The sequence below is a fragment of the Cryptomeria japonica genome, chromosome 5 (assembly GCF_030272615.1).
Source record: "Cryptomeria japonica chromosome 5, Sugi_1.0, whole genome shotgun sequence".
Classification (NCBI taxonomy): Eukaryota; Viridiplantae; Streptophyta; class Pinopsida; order Cupressales; family Cupressaceae; genus Cryptomeria; species Cryptomeria japonica.
Window position 1 is genome coordinate 138,426,488 of NC_081409.1, and position 22,828 is coordinate 138,449,315.

The following is a 22,828-nucleotide window of genomic DNA, read 5'->3' on the forward strand; positions in this document are numbered from 1 at the left end:
ATGGACAAGAAATCACAATATCTGCAGATTCAAATCCATTCCAATATTACAACAATCTAAAAATGGCTCAAGAAGTCATTGTTCCTCACAATAGGGAGGCGTCATCTTTGAATACACAATCCAAATACAATCCTTTGCCTCTATCTTATCAAGTATGGAAAAAAAAATGCAGCTAAGAGATCGAGGAAATGAAGAATACTCAATATCACAATTACCACTCTCTCCTAAATCTTTTGGAAAACCATCAAACTGTAAACAACAACCAATTGTGAAACATATTCCAATATTTGATGGAGCATTCATTAGTGCTAGAACCTTATCAGAGGAGAAAGAAGACAAAGATGTGCTACAGTGGCTATACAAAGATGACGAAGTTCAACAAAAGGTCAACAATGTCAGAATACCTACAGAAAAATATGGAAAAGGATTCAACATTCTTCAAAGGATGGGATACACTGGAATAGGTCCTATAGGAAAAAGAAAAGAAGGTATCTTAGAACCTATCCAACCTCCTACTTAGTAGGCCAAAGACAAAGCAGGCTTAGGGTATGGACAAGTTACTTCACCAGAAGACATATTCTCTAATCAACACCAAGAAGAATATGAAAATAGACAAGAACAACTTGCAATTGAAAGGGGAAAAGAATCTACAAAGCAACAAGCACAACCAAACATGAAATGGCAAAAGAAACAATCCTCAAATCAACAAGAGAAACAAACCAATAGTACCTCCCAAGCAACATTAACTCTCAATCAAAACAAGCATGAACCTAGTACTAATCAAGGAGAGATAATAGTAAAGCTGACATAACTCAATCTTAGTCCAGAAGAAGTTGAATATGAAAGAAGGAAAGGTATAGCAAGACAAACAGAAGAAACACACCAAAATCTATATGAACAAATTTGTAGATTGCAAGCTGCAAGTGAGACAGATTCAGACGAATGGGAATGGGATTCCTATCATTTTGAAGAATCAGCTGAAGAAAATTGCTTTAAAGAAGATGTAGGAGTTGATGTAGCTGACACGTATGCAGGGAAAATGTTAGGAACTAGTTCACTTGAATTAGAATCACATTCGGCTGACTTGGACTTAATTGAGGATGATCAAGAATTTCTTGGATGAGGTCATTCTGATGAGGGTACCGTTCTAGACATTGACATACATATCGAAAACTTTGATAACTCAATCATGACCCTAAATATTCTTGAAACATCTCAACCTGATGATCCCTTACCTCTAATCCACCCCGAACTTATTGAATGGGAAAATGAAGGACATACGGCCATTGATACCTTTCCAAATGACTATGCCATATCTGTATATCTTAATGCAATCAAACCCGCAACAACTTCCACCAGGAATTTCAGCAACGCCTCTTCCATTCAAGTGAGTGCCAAATCTCCTAGTCGCAAAAAGGAAAATAAAGAAAACAATACTAGGTCTAATGTTGAAAACCATTTCTTGGCAACATTAGATCAGGAAAAAGTAAAAAGAAAGGACATATCTAACGGTGAAAACCTCCTCGAGGCGCCAGAAGATGGGAGATTTGACACTTTACCTAAGTACTATCAAGAAAGGTCATCAATTTTGATTGAACCAATAGAAGCAATTAATATTGGGACATCAAAGCAACCCAAGATCCTACATCTGGCAACTTCTCTGACATAAAAGGAAAGGAAAGAATATATGGAATTCTTTACACGATGGCAAATCAATTTTGCCTGGTCATATGCAAACATGCCAGGTCTAGATCCAGAGCTCATTATGCATCACTTAAATGTCAATCCAGGAGCCAAACTAGTCAAACAGAAATTAAGAAAGATGCATCCACATATTGCTCTCTTGGTTAAAGCAGAACTAAAAAAATTATTGGATGTTGGATTCATCAAACCTATAGCATATCCTCAATGGGTATCAAACATTGTTCCTATTTCAAAGCTAGATAAATGTATCAGAGTATGCACAGACTTCAGAGATCTTAATAATGCATGTCCAAAGGATGACTTTCCTTTGCCTAACATTGACATCATTGTGGATTTAACAGCTGGACACTCCATGTTCTCTCTAATGGATGGTTTCTTGGGATACAATCAGATTAAAATAGCACCCGAAGATCAAGAAAAGACAACTTTCACATGTCTGTGGGGTACTTTCTGCTGGAACGTCATGCCTTTTGGACTAAAGAATGCAGGTGCCACATATCAGAGAGCTATGACAACGATATTTCATGACATGATGCATACATTCATGGAAGACTATGTGGATGACATCTTGGCAAAATCATACAATAGAGAAGGACATATTGAAATACTGGAAAAGATCTTTGACCAGTTAGAACAGTACAAGCTATGGCTAAATCCTAAGAAATGTGCCTTTGGTGTCACTTCAAGAAAGCTATTGGGATACATTGTTTCAGCTAGAGGTATCGAAGTAGATCCAGCTAAGGTCAAAGCAATCATGGAAATGGCATCTCCCAAGAATATAAGTCAACTCAGAAGATTTGTGGCTCAACGAGCAGATAAATGTCAACCATTTACCCATCTATTGCATAAAAATGTTCATTTCAAATGGGACCATCAATGTGAGGATGCATTCAACAAGATCAAGGCATATCTCATGCAACCACCTGTTCTAATGTCACCAATTCTAGACAAGCCATTATTGCTCTATGTATCGACCACCGAAGTATCATTAGGAGTTTTGCTTGCACAACAAGATAATGAAGGAAAAGAGCAAGCCATCTACTACATCAGCAGAACACTAGTGGGATACGAGCTCAACTATTCCCCAAAAGAAAAAGCATGCTTGGCGGTAGTTTTTGCTTCTCAAAAATTAAGACACTATCTACTATCTCACTCCATCAAGTTGATAGCTAAAATCGATCCATTGAAATATTTTCTCAGCAAGGCAACATTGACAGGATGACTAGCAAAATGGATCATGATCCTAAGTGAGTTTGATATTGAATATGTAGATAGAAAAGCTATCAAGGGACAAGTCATCGCCGATCAACTAGCAGAGGCACCACTTCAAGATGATCATCCTCTATAGATTGGGTTTCCTGACGCTGATATCCTAACAATCACAACAAAAGCATGGCAACTATACTTTGATGGTTCATATACACAGCACAGATCAGGAGCAGCAATTCTATTTATCACACCACAAGGTCATACCATCCTGAAAGCATACAAATTAAGCTTTCCATGCACCAATAACACCGCTAAACATGAAGCTTTGGTTACAAGTATCAAAATGGCTGTGGAATGGAACATTACACAACTTCAGGTCTTTGGAGATTCTTAGCTCATCATCAATCAAATCAATGATGACTATCAAACAAAAGATGACAAACTCATGCCTTACAAGAGGATGGTGGATAACTTCAAGAAATATTTTGTTGAAATCACTTTTGAACAAATTCCAAGAAATGATAACAAAGCAGCATATGCCATGGCAACACTTGCTTCTCTATTACAAACATAGGAAAATCAAGAGCGCTATGAATTCCTGGTTGAAGAGTTGTTTTACCCTTCTCGTAGTTGTCCTGATTCCCAAACCATTTGTCAACTTATTGGACACGATTCTTCCCACTATGGACAAACTTACACATACCTGAAAGATAACATCTCACCTCCTGACTTATCAAAAAACCAAAAGAGAAACTTTATTCGCCAATCCTCCCATTATACTCTTGTCGCAAATACTCTATTTAAACGAGGTCTAGACGGTACTCTTTTAAGATGTCTCGAACAAGAAGAATCTGAGAAGGCCTTAAAGGAAGTCCATAACGACATTTGTGGCACTCATTCAAGTGGTCTTACCCTTTGAAAAAAACTCATACGCTTGGGCTATTATTGGCCGACTATGGAACAAGATTCTTTTCAGATAGCTAGAACGTGCAAACAATGTCAAATCCATGGGAACTTGATCCATGCACCAGCACAAGAACTTCATGCTTGGCAACATCTTGGCCTTTTTGTCAATGGGGTTTGGATCTAGTAGGAAAAATAAATCCTTCTTCATCTAATGGTTATAAATTCATCCTTGTAGCTACAGAATATTTTACAAAATGGATTGAGGTAGTACCTCTCACAAATATCATAGGAAAATAAATTACTGCATTCATCTTGAATTACATCATCTATCGCTATGGAATACCAATGACCATTATCATTGATAATGGGTGACCATTCAAGAATCAGGATGTATAAGAGCTATGTGAGAAGTTTAAAATCTAGCACAGATTCTCCACACCCTATTATCCACAGGGGAATGGGCAGGCAGAAGCATCTAACAAAACTATTCTGAAAATCCTCAAAAAGACAATGAACGATGTTGGGAAAGATTGGCATATTCAACTAAACCCAACTCTCTGGGCCTACTGCACCAGTATCCGCACACCAACAAGTGCCACACCTTTCTCTCTTGTATATGGATTAGAAGCCATATTGCCAATCGAAGTAGAGATTCCCTCTCTACGTGTATCACTAAAAGGTCTTATTCCAGATGAAGACCAACGAGTATCTAGACTGTAGGAGTTAGAATTGATCCATGAATGAAGACAAAATGCCTTTGACCATTTAAAGGTATATCAGCAAAGAATGTGCTGAAGTTATAATCACAAGGTCAAACCATGAATCTTTCAAGTGGGATAACTAGTACTAAAGGAAAATCCACGAAATCAGTCAGATCGAGAAAAGAAAGGAAAATTTGAACCAAACTGGTTAGGTCCATTTGTGGTCATAGCAGTATTTGGGTCAGGGGCATATCAACTATCAACACAAGATAGGAATCAGCTCGAGGAACCCATAAATAGCATGCATTTGAAGAAGTTTTATGTCTGAAAAATCCAAAAACAGGGAAAAAGCAAAAAAATCCAAAAACAGGGAAAAAACAAAAAAATCCAAAAATAGTGAAAATGCAGAAAATCCAAAAACAATGAAAAAGAAGAAAATCCAAAAAAAACAAAACAAAACAAAAACAGTAAAAAAAATCAAATATGAGAAAAAGTGCAATAAAAAAAATAGATGGTGAAAACCTGGCAAACGGGCGCTATCTGTCAGCTAGCTCTACCATCTATTGGTTCACGCATTCTTCCGCATGCATTTCGCTTCCATCAGCATTGTTCAAATCATAAAGCCTTTTGTACATACACAGGCATCCCAGGTGATTTCTCGTCATGGTTTGGATCATTGACTATATCATAATAAGGCTTGTTTCTGGGTTGGGGGCAAAATCCTGAACCTGGTTGGGGGCAAAAAGTTGCAATCATTTTGAGCTTAATCAAAGCAGGTAGAACAACAGTCAGACAATGCTTGTCAAGCGAAAAAACTAAGACACATCCAAAATTGAACATAGGATCACATTGTCAACCATTAACTATCACATATCAATCTAGACATGACAAAACACATATCAATGGATGATATTTCTTGACTCATGATTTTAACACTTTGGCAATAATGGTTCAATTATTTTATTTTGATTTTCACTATCATGATTTCTGAGTAACTCCAGGATGTCTTTGAATAGAGGAACGAGGAAGGAACATGATATTTTTCTTGTCTACTGTCTGTAAACTAATCATTAATATGTGCAAAGTTGTCTAAGGAAATGATCATCAGAATATCATGGAAGACATTTCAGACTTGCATATAGATATGGTTAATACTGCCTGTTTTACGCAAGCAACACTCTGGTCATCTTTGTTCAATTATACCTCGATGCTTGTGCTAACTTGAAATATCAAAACCCAGGAAAGTAGTGCTCAGGTCATCATGGTTCAATTATACCATTGATGTTTGCACTCACTTCCCACATTTTAAAGGCTCAATGATGAAACAAAGCAATGACTCCATGACCGGTCTGATCTCTACATTGCATTGTATTTTAAGATAGATTTGCATTTCATCCTGCACGGGATCACAATGCTCATCTTTTCCAAGGCCAAAGCTAACATGGTGTTATCTCTCTTATTATGTGATTGAGTACATTGGACAATAACAAAAATAATCAATTCATTCATCTTGAATGATAAGTTAGTTCATCTCATGTAACCATTGCATACCAAGGCATCATTCATATAAAACATCAAATCATTCATTCATTTAGTAAGATCATTACATGGCATTCATCAAATCTCAAATCATATAAAATAACACCATTGCATTGCAATCGCACAAACATCACATAGAATATATAAGCATCACCATACATATTTGCATTTGCATACATCAAGTAAATAATGCATCATCATATATCCATCATCTAGAATTCATAAGAATATAGAAATTAAAGCATACATCAAGCGTACATCATGAAGGTAACTGCACATCATAATCATATACCAAATAGAATGCATACATCATCTCATAGGTCATATAGAGAAAATAGGATCGACTGCATATCATATCATCAAAACAAGATCAATGTCCAAGGTACAATGATATCACAAAATATATGAGATACATCACAAATGTACATCACAGGAATAATCAATATCTCATTACAAAAAGGTGTGTACATAAATAGATCAATGTCCCATATCAGTGTGACCACTCAGACGCGGAGCAGAACTCTGCCCTGATGCGACAGGTAGAGTAGCACCAGCTAGTACCCCTGTACCTGAGTCCCCACCTGGGGGAGCTCTCTGAAGTGGTCCTGTCACTCCTCGACTCTTAGTTTGGCTCTTTCTCGATCTCCTACTTAGCTGTGAAAATCCTGGAGCCCTCCGCTCAAGAGGAACAATAGTAAAATATAATGTCCTATAATACTCAGCCTCTCGGATCCCCTGGTGCTCTTCCTTGAAGTAGACCCTCTTGATAACTGTACCTATGTCTCAGCCTGCCGACACCTATCCATAGCTGCATCTCTCTCGACTAGGAGAGAAGCCATCCGAGTCTCTAGCTGGGCCATCTGAGAGTCCCTCTCTGCTAGTCGACTCTTTAGTTGCTGAACTTGAGCCTGTAAGTCTGTAATCTGAGCCTGCTGCTGATGCGACAACATCCTAATGAGGAACCATCGAGGTGCCTCTGCCTATGGCTGCTCAGCCTGTGATACTATCATAGGTACCTGCTCAACTGGGGGTCCCTCCTACTCTGGAACCTGATGCTCCTGATCCCCTAGACCTGATCTCCTACGTCTAACCACCCAGGCCATCTAATCTGTATATACATCCCTAGCAGATCTGGAACTGCTAGCTCCTGGTGTGCTTGTCCCTGCCACTACCACTACTCAACCATCTCCCCCATCATCATCTCCCCCATCTCCCCCATCATCATCTCCACCATCATCTCCTCCATCACCCTAATCTCCTGCATCTCCCCCATCATCATCTCCACCATCATATCCTCCATCACCCTAATCTCCTGCATCTCCTCCATATCCATCTCCATCTCTGCTATCATCTCTATCTCTACCATCCCTCTGTCGTCTAGGAGCTCTGCATCGTGGCCTCTCATCATCTTCATCGAAAACTGGCTCTGGCTCATCCGGACGTGTCAACCTCGGAAACCTGTGTACAGTACAATGCATGGCATACTCATGTGTCATCTCACTATCCATCACACCTACAAGATGATCCCAATCAACTGGCTCCAATGATCGATACTCTGCGCAGGCCTAGTCATATGAAATAGAAGGCCCCCAAGTAGCCACATCCAATCTCCGACAAGCATAATGAGTTGTACCCTATGGTATCCCCTGTATCCTGCCATACTGTCTCAATACCCTCATACAAGGGAATCACTTGATGACATACGGTGTCGAGCCAATCAGATATCATGTCATGAATACATATGGCATCTCCAATGCATCCTTGGGCCAAATCTCGCAGTCCCTATATGGCCTCCATATCACAGTATCTAGGTCATCCAAGGTCTATCTTCAGTACTCTAATTTGCCCAGCTTTCGCTGGACAATGACACTAGGATACCCATTAGCATAAGGTCTACCTACAGGTCTCTCTCTGTCCGCCAATGGTCATGTGATAGGTAAATGCTTCCAAGCCCATATCTGAAGCACAGTCACCCCTGCTGATAACACAGCTAATCCCTGGTATACAACTTGATGCAAGTCATGATATAAGTGCGCTAACATACACGACCCCCATGAAAATCGGGTACCCTCTGTCACCATCTGCTCAAGCAGACGGCCCCATCCAACAGATAATCCCTTTGACCTATGATCAAGACAAAGGAAGCCTCCAATAAAGCCAACAAGCACAGTCGGTAACGTGGCATACCCTAGCTCTAACATCTCCTGCCACGCAATATCATACCCGCCGATCTTGTCATCCTCAAACACGCGGCAAAGTGCCTCTGTCCCACCCCTCTCGCTGAGATCATAATATACTAAATCACCCATCACAGGGATCTGCAAAATTTGGTAGACATCCTCGGGTGTCATCGTCATCTCTTCAGTCGGCAAGTGAAATGTGTTATGTTCACTATGCCAGCGCTTTGCTAAAGCTATCAGTAATCCCTGGTTTATCAGGGGCTGGGGCATGTCAAGAAGGGAAGACAGACCACATCTACTAATGTGATCTCGCTCTGCCTGGGTAAGGTGGGGTATTAGCATCCATGTCTTCGGGAAACGCTCCTGAGATTGAAGAACGGTAAATTGCTCCTGCAATATCATCATATCAGTTTCTTGATTTATCTATCAAATCTATCTATCGGTCTATTTTGCTCAAATTGAGATTTTTATCAAATCTCGTTAGGTCCCTATCAATGACACTCATCTATCATGAGGTCATTATCAATCTTATCTCATTTCACGCGTGCATCGAGATAATCAGAACTGATCATCAAATTTATCAATCAGGAGTGTCTAATTTTATCAATTAGATAGCTAATCAAACCTTACATTATCAAAAATTGAAAAATCAAAAATCAAATCTTACCCTTTCAAAAATCGAAAAAATCAAATCCAATTGACAACAAATTTGACGAATCAACCAATCAAATCAACTTATCGAAAAATCAAATTAACTCATCAAAATCGCGAAAAAACATCAACTAACTGACAACATTGAAAAATCGTCAAAATCGAAAAAATCAAAAAATCAAATCAAAATCATCAAAAAATCGAAAAAATAAAAAAATCATTCAAAAAAAATAAAAATAATTTTCTAAGGCCTGCGGTGGCATAGGCGGCACCGCTCACGGCGCTCGCAGTGGTGCCATCTGTAGCACCTGCGGTGGTGCCTGCGGCGCCGGTGTTGGCTGCCACGGGGCCTCCATCGACCTGCCTTTTCCCTCTCCTGCCCAATTTTTGAAAAATTTCAAAAATTTCAAAAATTGAAAAATGCATGAATAATTTTTTTTGGGGGGGGGGGGTTTCGAGTGATTTTTTTTAAAAATCCGAAAAACCCATTTCACTAATCGAAAAACCCATCTCAAAAATGCAATTTTTTTTTCTGACGCATCTGACGAAAATGCTAAAATTGATTTTTATGCTAACAACTAAATTTAAAAAAAATAAAAATAAAAAATCAACAAAGCTGGGTTTTCTCGAAGTACGTATCGGTGGACCATATGCCAGAGGACGCTCATATCGCCAAACTCGCTCGAACCTATGCTGGTGGTATGGGATCGCCATTTCTTTCCTCCAGAGCAATTTTTCTCCAACAACTACAGTGCACAAATGAGGAGTGGAAAAAGGAATTCACCTTTTTAAACTCATAATGGGGCATTTAAGTAGGATTTTTATTCCACTCATTGTTAATCAACTAATCAGCTCGGCAGAGCAATATTTTCAAATTTCTTATCGGGAAATGAATTAGATTGACTCTAAAAATTAGAAAATCATTAAAATCTACAAATTGAAAAAATTTCAAAAATTTCAAAAAAAAAAAAAAATCGTGAAAAATTCAAAATCATTTGAAAATTATCCGATTCATCTCCCGAGGGGGCATCCTCGCATCAATTTTTATCAATCAGAGTCTGAGGCATCATATCAAGATTTATCATCTCCAAGATCGAAACCACATCATATCGAGATTTATCATCTCCAAGATCGAAACCGCATCATATTGAGATTTATCATCTCCAAGATCGAAACAACATCATATCGAGATTTATCATCTCCAAATCAAATCAGTATCACATCGAAACCAAATCTGCATCAAATCAAGATCAAGTCTACATTCTATCAAATCAACAACATCATCAATCAAGTTTTCTTTGAACCAACGCGTCATCACACATTGCTTCAAAGAGGGGCAAAATGTATACACCTAAAAATGGTCTTAAGATAGTTAATTAAATATGCAGTTATTTGATTAATTCCCCTTCCCAATTAATTGAATTCACAAGCAATTTAATTAATTTCTCTATTCATCTACTAGTAAATAAATCTAAATGATTTATTTATATAGTTCATCTCACATCCCCCTTTGATTAATTAATTCTAAATTAATTAATGTCTCCCCATACTAATCAATTCTTCTAATCCCTAATTAAGATTAACAAACTCAAGTTTGTTGAGATTAATTACCATTTTCAATTATTTGAATTTCTAAATTCAAATGAACACATGGCTCCTAACTTTAACCACCCAACCTAACCATCCCCTAACCTAACCCATTCAATCTAATCTTGAGTCTAACTAACCCTATCCTATCTTGCACATTCTAATCTCCTTATCCTAACCTCTCATGGTGTGGATATTCTCTCCTTGAGACATATGGCACTTTTGCCACATGTCTCCTCCCTTGGACACTTGCCCTCTCATGAGCAAGGCTCCTTGACACTTGTCACCATAGAGATGACAAGTGTCCCTTCCTCCAACCTCTTCTCCAACTTCCTCAATATTGGCCCTTGATATCTTCAGATCAAATCTGGACCGTTGATTCCTGCCACCTTAGCTTTGGCCTTGGAATTCCTATAAATACCCCTCATTTTGGAGCAATATGGATCCCATCTCATATCAATTTAGGCATTGTTACTATAGGCAATTTGCATTTCAATTATCTAGTAATTAGCTTTTAGATTAATCACAGCATGTTAATCTAGTTTCTTGAATCATGCATTTCATATCATCTCCATAGTTAATCATGATCAAATAAATTCTCAACTCTTGAGTTGTCACTTTGGAGGTCATTGCTCCGCTGAGAGCCCATCAATCCAACACTTTCAAGGTCCTCAAGAATAGAGGAAAATGGGACATTTCAAGGAAGGCTTATGGTTTGCATTTATGATTTAGTTTTCAATTAAGCTTTTCAATTACATCTTATTGTCTCATTATATGTGTATGCCTATCTTATACCACATTTTTAGCATCACACAAACAAGTCGGTACAATCTTGACCATTAGAAATCATAACAATATCTTCACATTTAATAAGAAAATTCCAACCACTCCATAATCACTGCTTCATCGGACTTGTAACTCATCACGCACTATGCATTTGATGCAATCCACTTTGCTCCTTTCCAAGACAATCAAACATGCCAAAATAACTTGAACTTATCTTCATACAATGGCCACACGTGTCACCATCATTACCACTCAACATCAGATCTTAAACCAACAAACTTTGATCGGTTAGGGTTTAACAAAAACAACTGGTCGGGTTTACCAGTTACTAAACATAGAAAGGTTTAACCTTATACACCAGTTTAACTGACAAACTACCATATACTAGTTTACAACATCTTCCACAAAGTTTATATACTGGTTACAATATAAAAGCAATAACAACAATAACATCAGCAAAATCATGAATACCATTGACCAGTTTAATTGACATCAATGACAACATATCATTAATGCAAAAATGTCAACAAACTAAAAGATGCCAACAATCTCCCCCTTTGGCATTGATGGAAATACAAATATCAATGCCTCTGATTTGCTGTTGTGATTAGTGAATAGGAATCCTGGTTTACATACCAAGTATTCACCATGCTCTGTTTGTCATCATCCTGTCATTGGTTCACCTAATCAAACACAAAATTCTTCTCCCCAGTTACAAAATTCTTCTCCCCAGTTACAAAATTCTTCTCCCCCTTTGACAACAATACCAAATTGAAAGTAAAAATATGTAATATCAAAAACTCACTGTGCATCAACAAACTGCAATTTGATGCTCCCCTTGTGGAATACATCCACTCCAAAAACATCAATCCATGTAAAAGTTTGCAAGTATTTCAGGAACTGATGCAAGAAACATCATGTTTAAATGACCTCATGAAGGGGTACAACCCCTAGTTGTCTTCTAAGACACTCAAATGTAGTCTTAGGCAGAGGTTTGGTAAAAATATCTGCAAGATACTCCTTGGTTGAAGCATGCTCTAAGATAACATCTTTACTTTGAACTTTCTCCCTCAAGAAATGATACTTCAATTCATTGTGCTTAGTCCTTGCATGCAAAACATGATTCTTAAAAATATTAATTGCACTCGTATTATCACACAAAATATTGATAGGTTTTGATATCTTCATCTTAAAACCTTCCAAAATGTGCCTCATCCAAATAGCTTGTGTGAAATTCATATAAGCTGCTACATACTCAGCTTCAACAGTAGATTGTGAAGTACAACTCTGCTTTTTACTACTCCATGAGACTAGCCTTCCTCCTAGAAAGAATGCTCCATCGGTAGTACTCTTCTGGTCATCAACATTTCCTACCCAATTAGCATCTGTGTACACCTGCAAATCAAAATTTCCTCCATATGGATACCATAACCCATAATCAACTGTACCTTTTAAAGATATCTAAAAATTCTCTTGGTTTCTATCAGATGTGCTTCCTTCGGATTCTTTTGGAATCTAGCAACTATAGCAACTGCATGGGAAATATCTGGTCAATTGTGAACAACATAGTGTAACTTGCCAATCACTGACCTGTATTCTTTCTCATCTACAAACTTAGATGCATCTTCCTTAGACAATTTACAACCTGTAACCATTGGAGTTCCAACTAGTTTACAGTCACTCATGCCAAAAATCTTCAAAACTTCTTTCGCATACTTAGATTGAGTAATGAAAATACCATTCTTCATCTACTGTATCTGCAAGCCTATGAAATTTTTTATTTCTCCTACTAATGACATTTCAAACTCATTCTTAATTTCATCTGCAAAATTGTTGCTCATGACATCAACAAATACTTCACTAACCAGTATTTTATCTCCTTCAGACTTGAGATAAATGTTGTAGTCATCACTGGTTCTTGCAAAGCCTATCTTCATAAGATGTTTATGAAGCCTTTCTTATCATGCTTCGGGTGCCTGCTTTAATCCATACAAAGCTTTATGCAATTTTCATACTATGTCTTCTTTATCTGTCAATGCATAACAATTAGGTTGCTCTATATAAACTTCTTCTTCTAATATCCCATTCAAAAATGCATACTTAACATCCATCTGGTATACCTTGAACTTCTTGTGAGCTGCAAATTCAAGTAATGTTCTGACTCCTTCCAGTCTTGCTACTAGTGCAAAAGTTTCTCCATAATCTTCTCCTTCTTCTTGTGCATAACATTTGCAGACTAATCTTGCCTTATTACGAACTACAACACCATCCTCATTCAACTTGTTTCTAAACACCCATTTAGTACCTATGACATTATTGTTTACTGGTTGAGGTACCAGGGTCCAAGTGTTGTTCTTCTCAATCTATTCCAATTCCTCTTCCATTACTTTAACCCAATGATCATCAACAAAAGCCTCCTTAGCACTTCTTGGTTAAATGGTGGAGATTATGCAAGAGTTCTCTCTAACTCTTCTTCTAGTAAGTACTCCAACATCCTTATCCCCAATAATATGCTTAGGATTGTGATTTAGTCTCACATATCTAGGAATAACATGATCGTTCTCCTCAAGTTTAGCTTCTTCATCATCTTCTTCTTCTAATATTATTTATTCCACTTGAACAAGTACATTAGGATTTGCCTTATCGGTTTTAGATTTAATTGTTTAAGGTTCTAAAAGAAAAATGCAAGGATCTTTATCCTTTTTCTCTAAACTGGTTCCTTCTGAAACTTCAAAACATTCATCTACATGAACATCAACACTCTCAATAATTCTCTGATTTTGGTTGTTGAAACATTTGTAGGCCTTACTCTTGGTGGAATAGCCAAGGAATATACCTTCATCACACTTTGCTTCAAACTTGGTTATGTATTCACCTCTTTTAATAAATCATTTACTACCAAAGATCTTAAATTAACTAACATCAGGTGATCTTCCATACTAGTACTCATAAGGTGTCTTGTCCTTACCTATTTTTACCAGAACCTAGTTCATTGTGTAGACCATTGTACTTATAGCTTCTCTCCAAAATGTTTTCGCCACACCTCCTTGTATCAACATAGTCCTAGCAGCTTCAACCACTGACCATTTGTTTCTCTCTGCTATACCATTATGTTGTGGTGTCCTTGGTGCAGAAAGTTGCCGCTTGATACCATTCTCATCACAATACTTAGTGAACTCCTCAGAAGTGAATTCATTGCCTTGATCTGTTCTCAAACATTTAATCTTTTTGCCACTCTGTTTCTCAGCTAAGGCCTTGAATGCCTTGAATTTACCAAAAGCTTCATTCTTATCTTTCAAGAATGTGACCCACATCATCCTTGAACAATAATAAGTGAAGATCATGAAATATTTATCACCTGAAATGCTTCTAGTTCTTATTGGTCCACATAGATCTGTATGAACCAAATCTAGCAAGTGCTCCGCTGAGAAGGACTTGCTCTTAAAATTAGAAGAAGTCATCTTTCCTAACTGTCATTCTTTACAAAGAGAATTAACTAGTTTGTCTACTGAGGTAGACCTCTTACTGTCTTAACCTTACTCACTTTAACAATATTGTCAAAATTTATATGACAAAATCTTCTATGCCAAAGCCAACTATCATCTATCTTTGCAATCAAATAGTTGCTAACTTTAGGATTAAGATGAAATAGACTACGTCTGGTCTATTTACCGGTTGCAATCAATTCACCTATGTTGTCAAAGATTTTGCATATGCCATTTCTAAATTCCAGTGGGTATCCTTTGTCATTCAGCTGTACCACACTCAAAAGATTGTGCTTAAGACCTTCAACCCAATAAACATTGTCAGTAGTGCTCTTCCCATTAAAAGAAATAACTCCCTTACCTCTAACCATACAAGGTGAGTCATTTCCAAGTTTGACAACACCATCATCAAACTCTTTCAAGGAAATAAATTTTCTCTAATCATCGGTCATGTGATGTGAACAACCACTGTCAACAATCCAATCATCAAAGTTATCCATCTTGGACACTAAATCCTTTTGGTCAGATGTCTCTTCCTTAAATGCCACAAACACAATATCTTCACTAGCATCATTGTTAGATTCATCATCAGTAATACCACTGTCAATAGCTACGAGACAATCTCTCTTGCCTTTACCCTTATACTTCTGAAATTTGTCTCATGTTCATTTTCACTATTAGGGCAATTAGCTACTATATGACCAATCTTATTACAAGAAAAACATTTCAACGGTAGCTTACCTCTATATTTACCAATGCCTCTAGGCAGTTGTTTTACCAACAATGCTTCAAGCTCCACTAAACTGTCTTCATCATCAACATCTCTACTGGAACTTGGATTCATAGCTATGGCATGTATCTCTACTTATTCTCATAGATGGGTTAGAGACAGAAGCTTTGAATGCAGATTCTAATTTTTGTACACTACCATCATAGCCATTTAACTCAAATGCAGTAAGTTTTCCAATGATAGAGTCAAGAGTTGCCTTTGTCTTGTCAATGGATTTCAGCTCATGAATAGCTGCAACTCGAATAGCATAGACCAGTAGAAGGGTTGTCAGTACCTTATTGATCACTGTGGCATCTTCCACTTTCCCTCCTACACTCTTTATTTCACCAACTATTTCTTTTATCCTTTGACCATACTGTTGGATATTCTCACCTTTAGACATTCTCATGTCATCAAACTTTCCTCCTAAACTCTCCTCTTTAGCAATCTTAACATGTTCATCACCGCTATAAATCTCTTCAAGTTTTTTCCATACTTCATATGCAGTTTCAAGACCATGAACATCTACATATTCAACATTAGACAGGGAACTTATGATAGCCTCTAAGACTTGATGATTCTCTTATTGTTCTTTCTTTTGATCATTAGTCAGAGTTCTAGTAGGTGCAGTATACTTAGTTTCTACATGCGCCCAATACTGACTACCAAGAATTTTGATGTAATTCTTCATTTTGTTGCTCCAGATTCTATAGTTCTCTCTATTGAACTTAGGAACTTCTTTCTTCATCATGATCTACAAGATATTTTCCTCAAGCTATTAGGCTTAGAGATCTAAGAGTACCCGAGACAACTCTGATACCAATTGATGATATGATGAAAGAATAAGTATCCGGTAGAATACTAAGAGGGGGGGGGGGGGTGAATCAGTATACTAAAAAACTGATACAAACTCCCAAACTCAAAATAACCCTATCAACAAAATAGTTCTATCAAAATAACATCTCAAAGATTACCAACACCAATCGGTTTGACTGTTATACCAACTAAATAGTAAACAACTCCAATTTTGTAAACATCAACAATGCTTAATCAAATATCAACATTTTCAACTCTCATCCTTCCAATTATCATGCCTTAATCAAATCAATAAATAAATCATAACCACAAAAGCATTCACCACTTAACACAAATATTTACATGTGGAAAACCTAAATAGGTAAAAACCACGGTGAGATGAGACTCACAAGGATAGCTATTTGAACTCTTTTGAAGTTCGCCATGTTAGGAGCCAATCCTATTAAAGCTTTTACAATAAGTCCTGTTAAGAACTGATTTCGTTAGGAATCACCTGGTTAGAGGATTTTACATATATGCCTTGATGAAAAGCACAATACCCTGTTAGGAGTAACCTTGGTAGAGGATTTGAGAATCCAAACTAGTGGACCACCTTGTGAGAGGATTTAGAAAGTAACCAAGCTTGTTAGAGCTTACTCGGTTAGGGGATTTCAATTTCTGTTGTGATTGTTAGAAAACAAGTTTTTTTGGAATCTATCTGAATATCACTACATCTGCTTGATCAGATCCTTCTTAAGCTTAAAATCTGCCTTCACTCAAACTACAGATCCATCCTCTGGTTAGGCAACCTCACACTCAACTAATTTCTGCCAAATTTTCCAACTCTAAAATAAAACAACATCATTGACCTTAAATACAAATCAAATAGGTTGGTAACACAAGAAAAACCTAATTTTCATCATCGATATTACAAACAAGTCGGTAAAATCTTGACTGTTAGAAATCATAACAATCTCTTCATATTTAACAAGAAAATTCCAATCACTCCATAATCACCACTTCATCGGATTTGTAACTCATCACGCATTATGCATTTGATGCAATCCACTTTGCTCCTTTCCAAGACAATCAAACACACCAAAATAACTTGAACTTATCTTCATATAATGACCACACGTGTCACCATCATTACAGCTCAACATCAAATCTTAAACCAACAAACTTTGATTGGTTAGGGTTTAACAAAAACAACCGGTAGGGTTTACTGGTTACTAAACATAGAAAGGTTTAACCTTATACACCGGTTTAACTTACAAACTACGATATACTGGTTAACAACATCTTCCACAAAGTTTATCATACCGGTTACAATACAAAAGAAATAACAACAATAACACAACAATAACATCAGCAAAATCATGAATTCCATTCACTGGTTCAATTAACATCAATGACAACATATCATTAATGCAAAAATTCCAACAAACTAAAAAATGCCAATAGGACTTTGGTTCCCCAACATAAAAATAAGAATGCTATTGGAACTAAATGGGTTTTTAGAAATAAATTGAATGAGGATGGTCAAGTTGTAAGGAAATAAGGCTAGATTGGTTTGTAAAGGATATTCTCAAAAGGAAGGAATTGATTATGGAGAGACTTTTGCACCTGTAGCTAGGATTGAAGGTGTAAGATCATTTCTCGCCTATGCTGCCCATAAAAACTACAAGGTTTATCATATGGATGTTAAGTGTGCATTTTTGAATGGGGATCTTGATGAGGAAATTTTATAATGAGCAACCTAATGGTTTTTAACTATCGGATGATACAAACATGGTTTGCAGGTTAAGGAAAGCTTTATATGGATTGAAACAAGCACCTAGAGCTTGGTATGCAAGGCTGGATAAATATCTTTTGAAGCTTGGTTTTACTAAGTGTAATGTTGATAGCAATTTATATTATAAGATCACTGGTGATGATATACTGATTACTGAAGTATTTGTTGATGACATTATTTTTGGAGGTGAAGATAAGTTATGCATCAAATTTTCTAAGAATATGAAGAAAGAATTTGAAATGTCTATGATTGGGGAAATGAAATTTTTCTTAGGTTTGCAAATTACTCAAACTGATAAAGGTATTTTCATCTGTCAAACTAAGTATGCTAGGGAATTGTTGAAGAAATTTGGTATGGGAGATTCTAAACTGGTAAGTACTCCTATGTTTACAAGTGAGAAATTGACAAGAAATGATGTTTCTGCATCGGTAAATCCTACAAGATACAAATCTATGATTGGAGGTTTGCTTTATTTGATTCAAACTAGGCCTGACATAATGAATGATGTTTGTAATATATCAAGATTTTAGAGTGATCCTAGGGAAAATCATGAGAGTGTGAAAAGGATTTTTAGATACTTACATGGTACATCAGAATATGGTCTATGGTACCCTAAAAATGATGACTTTGCATTATGTGCATAAACAGATGCATATTGGGCTGGAGATGTTGATGACTGGAAAAGTACTCTTGGTGGAGCTTTCTTTCTTGGAAAGTTGGTTTCATGGATCAGCAAGAAACAATCATGTACTTCTTTATCTACTATTGAAGCTAAGCATGTTGTTGCTGCTACTAACTGTACACAAGTTCTATGGATGAAGCAAATGTTGAAGAATATAAAGGTGGATTGTAATGCACCTGTAGTTATTCATTGTGATAACTCTACTGCTATTGATATATCAAAGAATTTGATATTTCATTCTAAGATAAAGCACATATCTATCAAGTACAACTTTTTGAAGGAAAAGGTGGAATCAAATGAAGTTAGACTGGTTTATGTGAACACTAAAGACCAAATATCTTCACTAAACCTTTGCCTAAGGAATCATTTTAGTACTTCAGAGACAGATTGGGAGTTTTTGCCCCTCCAATAGAGACTTGATTGATGCGGTTTGTCATTAGTCCGGTATCCATTATCATAGATATTTTTCATTTCAACACTGATGTGGGGATGTTACTGCTCAAGGGGAGTAGTTAGCTTTGTGATTCAGTGGTTTATGTTTTTTCTTTGATATTTTTGTCAGATTTCTGGCATTGATGTCAAAGGGGGAGAGATATTGATGTGAAAAAGAAAAAATTAAGGAGTTGTATACATTAGGGAGAGAGATATATGTATAATTTAGAGCTTTATAAAGATATCATTCATAGGGGGAGTTTGATCTTTATTTCAAAATTTCATTGTTATATCTTTGAGTGGGATATTGTTGGTTGTCTTCCATTGGGGGATACTTGTTTGGCATTCCTTGGTACTTAGATGTTTTTCACTTCTAGTGTTACCATCAATGCCAAAGGGGGAGATTGTTGGCCATATGGATGAATTGAATATGTGTTGCATTGATGTTTTGTCATTGATGTCAACACTAGCTGTTTGGATGCTTTATCGATACCCTTCTGGTCCCTGTAGGTTGAGTAGTTTCTAGTTGGTTTGAAGCTAGCATGATCCTGTAGGCTTCGGTATGATTTGGTTAAGGAATTGGCTTATTCATGATACTCATGTTCATATTCAGCCAATTGGTTTTGGTTTGGTGATCAGATGCTATCCTATTTTCTTGGAAGCTTGGCTTGTGGTTCCGATGAGGGTTTCACTGACAAAGATTTTGATGAAGATCTTTGATGATATGCTTAAGTGGTGTTGGTGCATCTTCTAGTGGAGATTCAGGATGCTATTGGTGATCATGTTCAAGAATTGGCAGATGGAGATCATTGCTTTAGCATGTGGACCTATATTAGGTCCCAGTTGATCTAGGTTATGGACCGGTTTAATGTAACATGTGGATTGGACCTCTCGATGTGTTTCAGGGATGTCTTATGTGTTGGATATTATTTGTTTGGGTCTTAGGCCAACATGTTTTGTAATTATGTAATTGGTTTATTGTCTGGTGGCCAACCTGATTTTTTATTCTTGAGAGTTTGTTTATATATGATGTAATATCAAATTGTAGATCATGAGAGGTATAAGGTCAGGAATGTGTGTGGATATGTAATGTGCAAATAACGTAATATCATTTAGGCAGAGGATTTGGTCGATAATTGGAGATCAAATTGGGTTTATGTAAGAGGATTTAGTCCTCTGGTATTGAGCTTAACTGGAACTGTACTCAAGCTTAGGAGATGCTATGTTTGCAGTTCAAACACTTCTTCCAGATTGTAGTCTAGATTTCTATGTAGTCAATGAGGCTCCTTTTGTGATGAGTAGTGCACTCTAGGATATTGGCCTTCCTGCAAATACAGGCCCCTCAATTGTAATTCAAATACTTACTGTAGAAGTATTATCTGACTGTGGGTAGGCTTCCCACCATGATTTTTCCCTTTACTGGGTTTTCCACATCTAAATATTGGTGTCATGTGGATGGTATTTATTCTATGATTATTGTTTATGCTTAATTGGTTTAACTGCTATTCTGGTATTTGGTTTAAGCATTTTGGTATTAATGTTTTGGGTTCTAGTATTAAAGTTTTAATTGCTTAAGGTTTTGGTAATCTATGACAACTGATTCACCCCCCCTCTCAGTTGTCTTCCGGTTATTTGAATTTGTTAGGATTGATGAAAGTCCCAAATATACTGAGAGGGGGGGGGGTGAATCAATATCTAACCAGTTTATAGAATATTTGACCTTATTAAGTATTTTGCATTAATGCTGTATTGGTAAACAAGAATTAAAGTAGTAAATAAGAACAGTAAAGACAACAAAGAAACCACACCATAACACAAGATTTTTAACTAGGAAACCCAGTGTGGGAAAAACCTCGGTGGGATTTGTGATCCACAATATTCACTCACTGGCCAATGAATGGATATTACTTACAAGAGGGGCCTACACATGCAGGAAGGTCAATTGCCTAAAGCTCACTGCTCAATTACAAAAAGAAGTCTCATTGACTTAGAAAATGGATTATGAAAATCCAATATAGTGTACTACTACAAAACAACATCTACAATGCCAGGTTCAATACTGGTTTAAGCTCATACAATAACCATAAACCCTTCTACAAAATCTGCCTTAATATTCGCTCTACATATCCATCATATCTATCCTCTATGTTGTGTCGCACAAAATGATCTACAAGATCTCATACTTATATATGAGTGTTATTACAATATGCCATGTCGGCTTACAAAAATATATTAAAATTAAATACAAAATATAATAATCAAAATCCTGTCGACTGAGATGCCGGTAAACATTATTTTTGCTGCCAGTGAACTATCTACCGGTGTCGGTGCCGGTTCCATAAGATTGCCATCAATGAAAACACCTTCAATCACCTTTAACTACCATTAGAGTGTGCAATGCCAACAATCTCCCCCTTTGGCATTGATGGCAACACTCATGAGAAAATTCCAAAAAGTTTCCCCAAAATTGAAGTCCAAAAATCTTACCAAAACTGTGTGCTCCCCCTGAGTAGATTATCTCTTCTACAAGTCATTTTTCTTAGTTCTACTACTCCCCCTTTGACATCAATGACAAAGGTTGTCAAAATGTCAATGAATGCAGTTTTCAGCTAGAACCTTGTAACCGGTTGGTTATAATCTGGAATAAGTCTGCTAAAACCAAGTTCAAACTCTGAGTAACCTGATGCTCTCCTTTAATGCTGCCTTTTTTCTCTGAATAGTATTGGTGAGGTGATGCGTTTTCTCTTCCGGTGTCTTCTATCCAAGATAAGTGCCTCAAAGATTTCTTTCCTCAAAGAGATGAGGTTATCCAATTTTGGACTGAGTCTACATTTAAGATCTTTTGCTTTGCCCTTTATTCTTTCCTTTTCCTTCTCCAATTTTTCAAGTTTCTCCTCAAATTCAGCAATTTCCTGCTCAATAACTGATATTGGTTCAGGTGAGCTAATGATATTAGCAGCGATGTTATCAATTTCCTTTTGCACTTTACTGATTTCCTTATCGATATCCACTGTCAAAAGATTAGTCTTACAAGTATCTCTGTACAGTTCCTTGAACTCCATAATTTTTTTGTTCAGTGCCGGTAAGAGGGTATCAATATGTTCTATGCACTTCTTTATTGTCTCTCCAAAGAATTTCTCTTTTTCCTTGTCTATTTTCTCCTTAAATGTCTCTTCATTTTTTTGATCCACAGTCAGTATATTGTCGGTGATGTATTTAGACAATGTGTCTAACTGACTTAAAGAATCCTTATTATCTACATTACACTTGGGTGCAATCAATTTAAGAATAGGAATTGTATCATCTATAGCCTTATATGCCAATGCATTACAATCTATAATTTTCTTAATAGAATCCAAAAGCACTTTAGTCACATTTGTGGGTCTAAATTCAGTCATGGAAGTACTAGATGATTGTCCAACTACCTTAACAATCTCCATGTTGCCGGTGGTAGTAACAACTTTGCTTGTCTTGACCTCTGGTAGGTCAGTTTGTGTTTGCATTTCAACTAGCAAAGGTTTAGGCTTCTCAACATTTGTTGGTGGCACTGTCTCTATATGAACCTATTTCTCAACCTGTTTCTCAGCTTGTGTCTCGGTCTGTTTCA

At 36.9% G+C, this 22,828-nt stretch overlaps 1 protein-coding gene across 1 annotated transcript in view; it reads right to left on the reverse strand.

Annotated features, from left to right (window-relative positions):
• Positions 1 to 7,363: 7,363 nt before the first annotated feature.
• The window catches only part of LOC131042675 (L-type lectin-domain containing receptor kinase IX.1-like), a 141,148-nt gene continuing 125,683 nt past the window's right edge, over positions 7,364 to 22,828 (reverse strand). Inside the window, exons 4-6 of the mRNA XM_059220416.1 lie at positions 9,170 to 9,266; positions 8,247 to 8,629; positions 7,364 to 7,517 (exon numbers count right to left, since the gene is read on the reverse strand). Of these exons, the coding sequence (XP_059076399.1) occupies positions 7,364 to 7,517; positions 8,247 to 8,629; positions 9,170 to 9,266 (634 nt within the window). The remainder of the gene's footprint in view (positions 7,518 to 8,246; positions 8,630 to 9,169; positions 9,267 to 22,828) is intronic.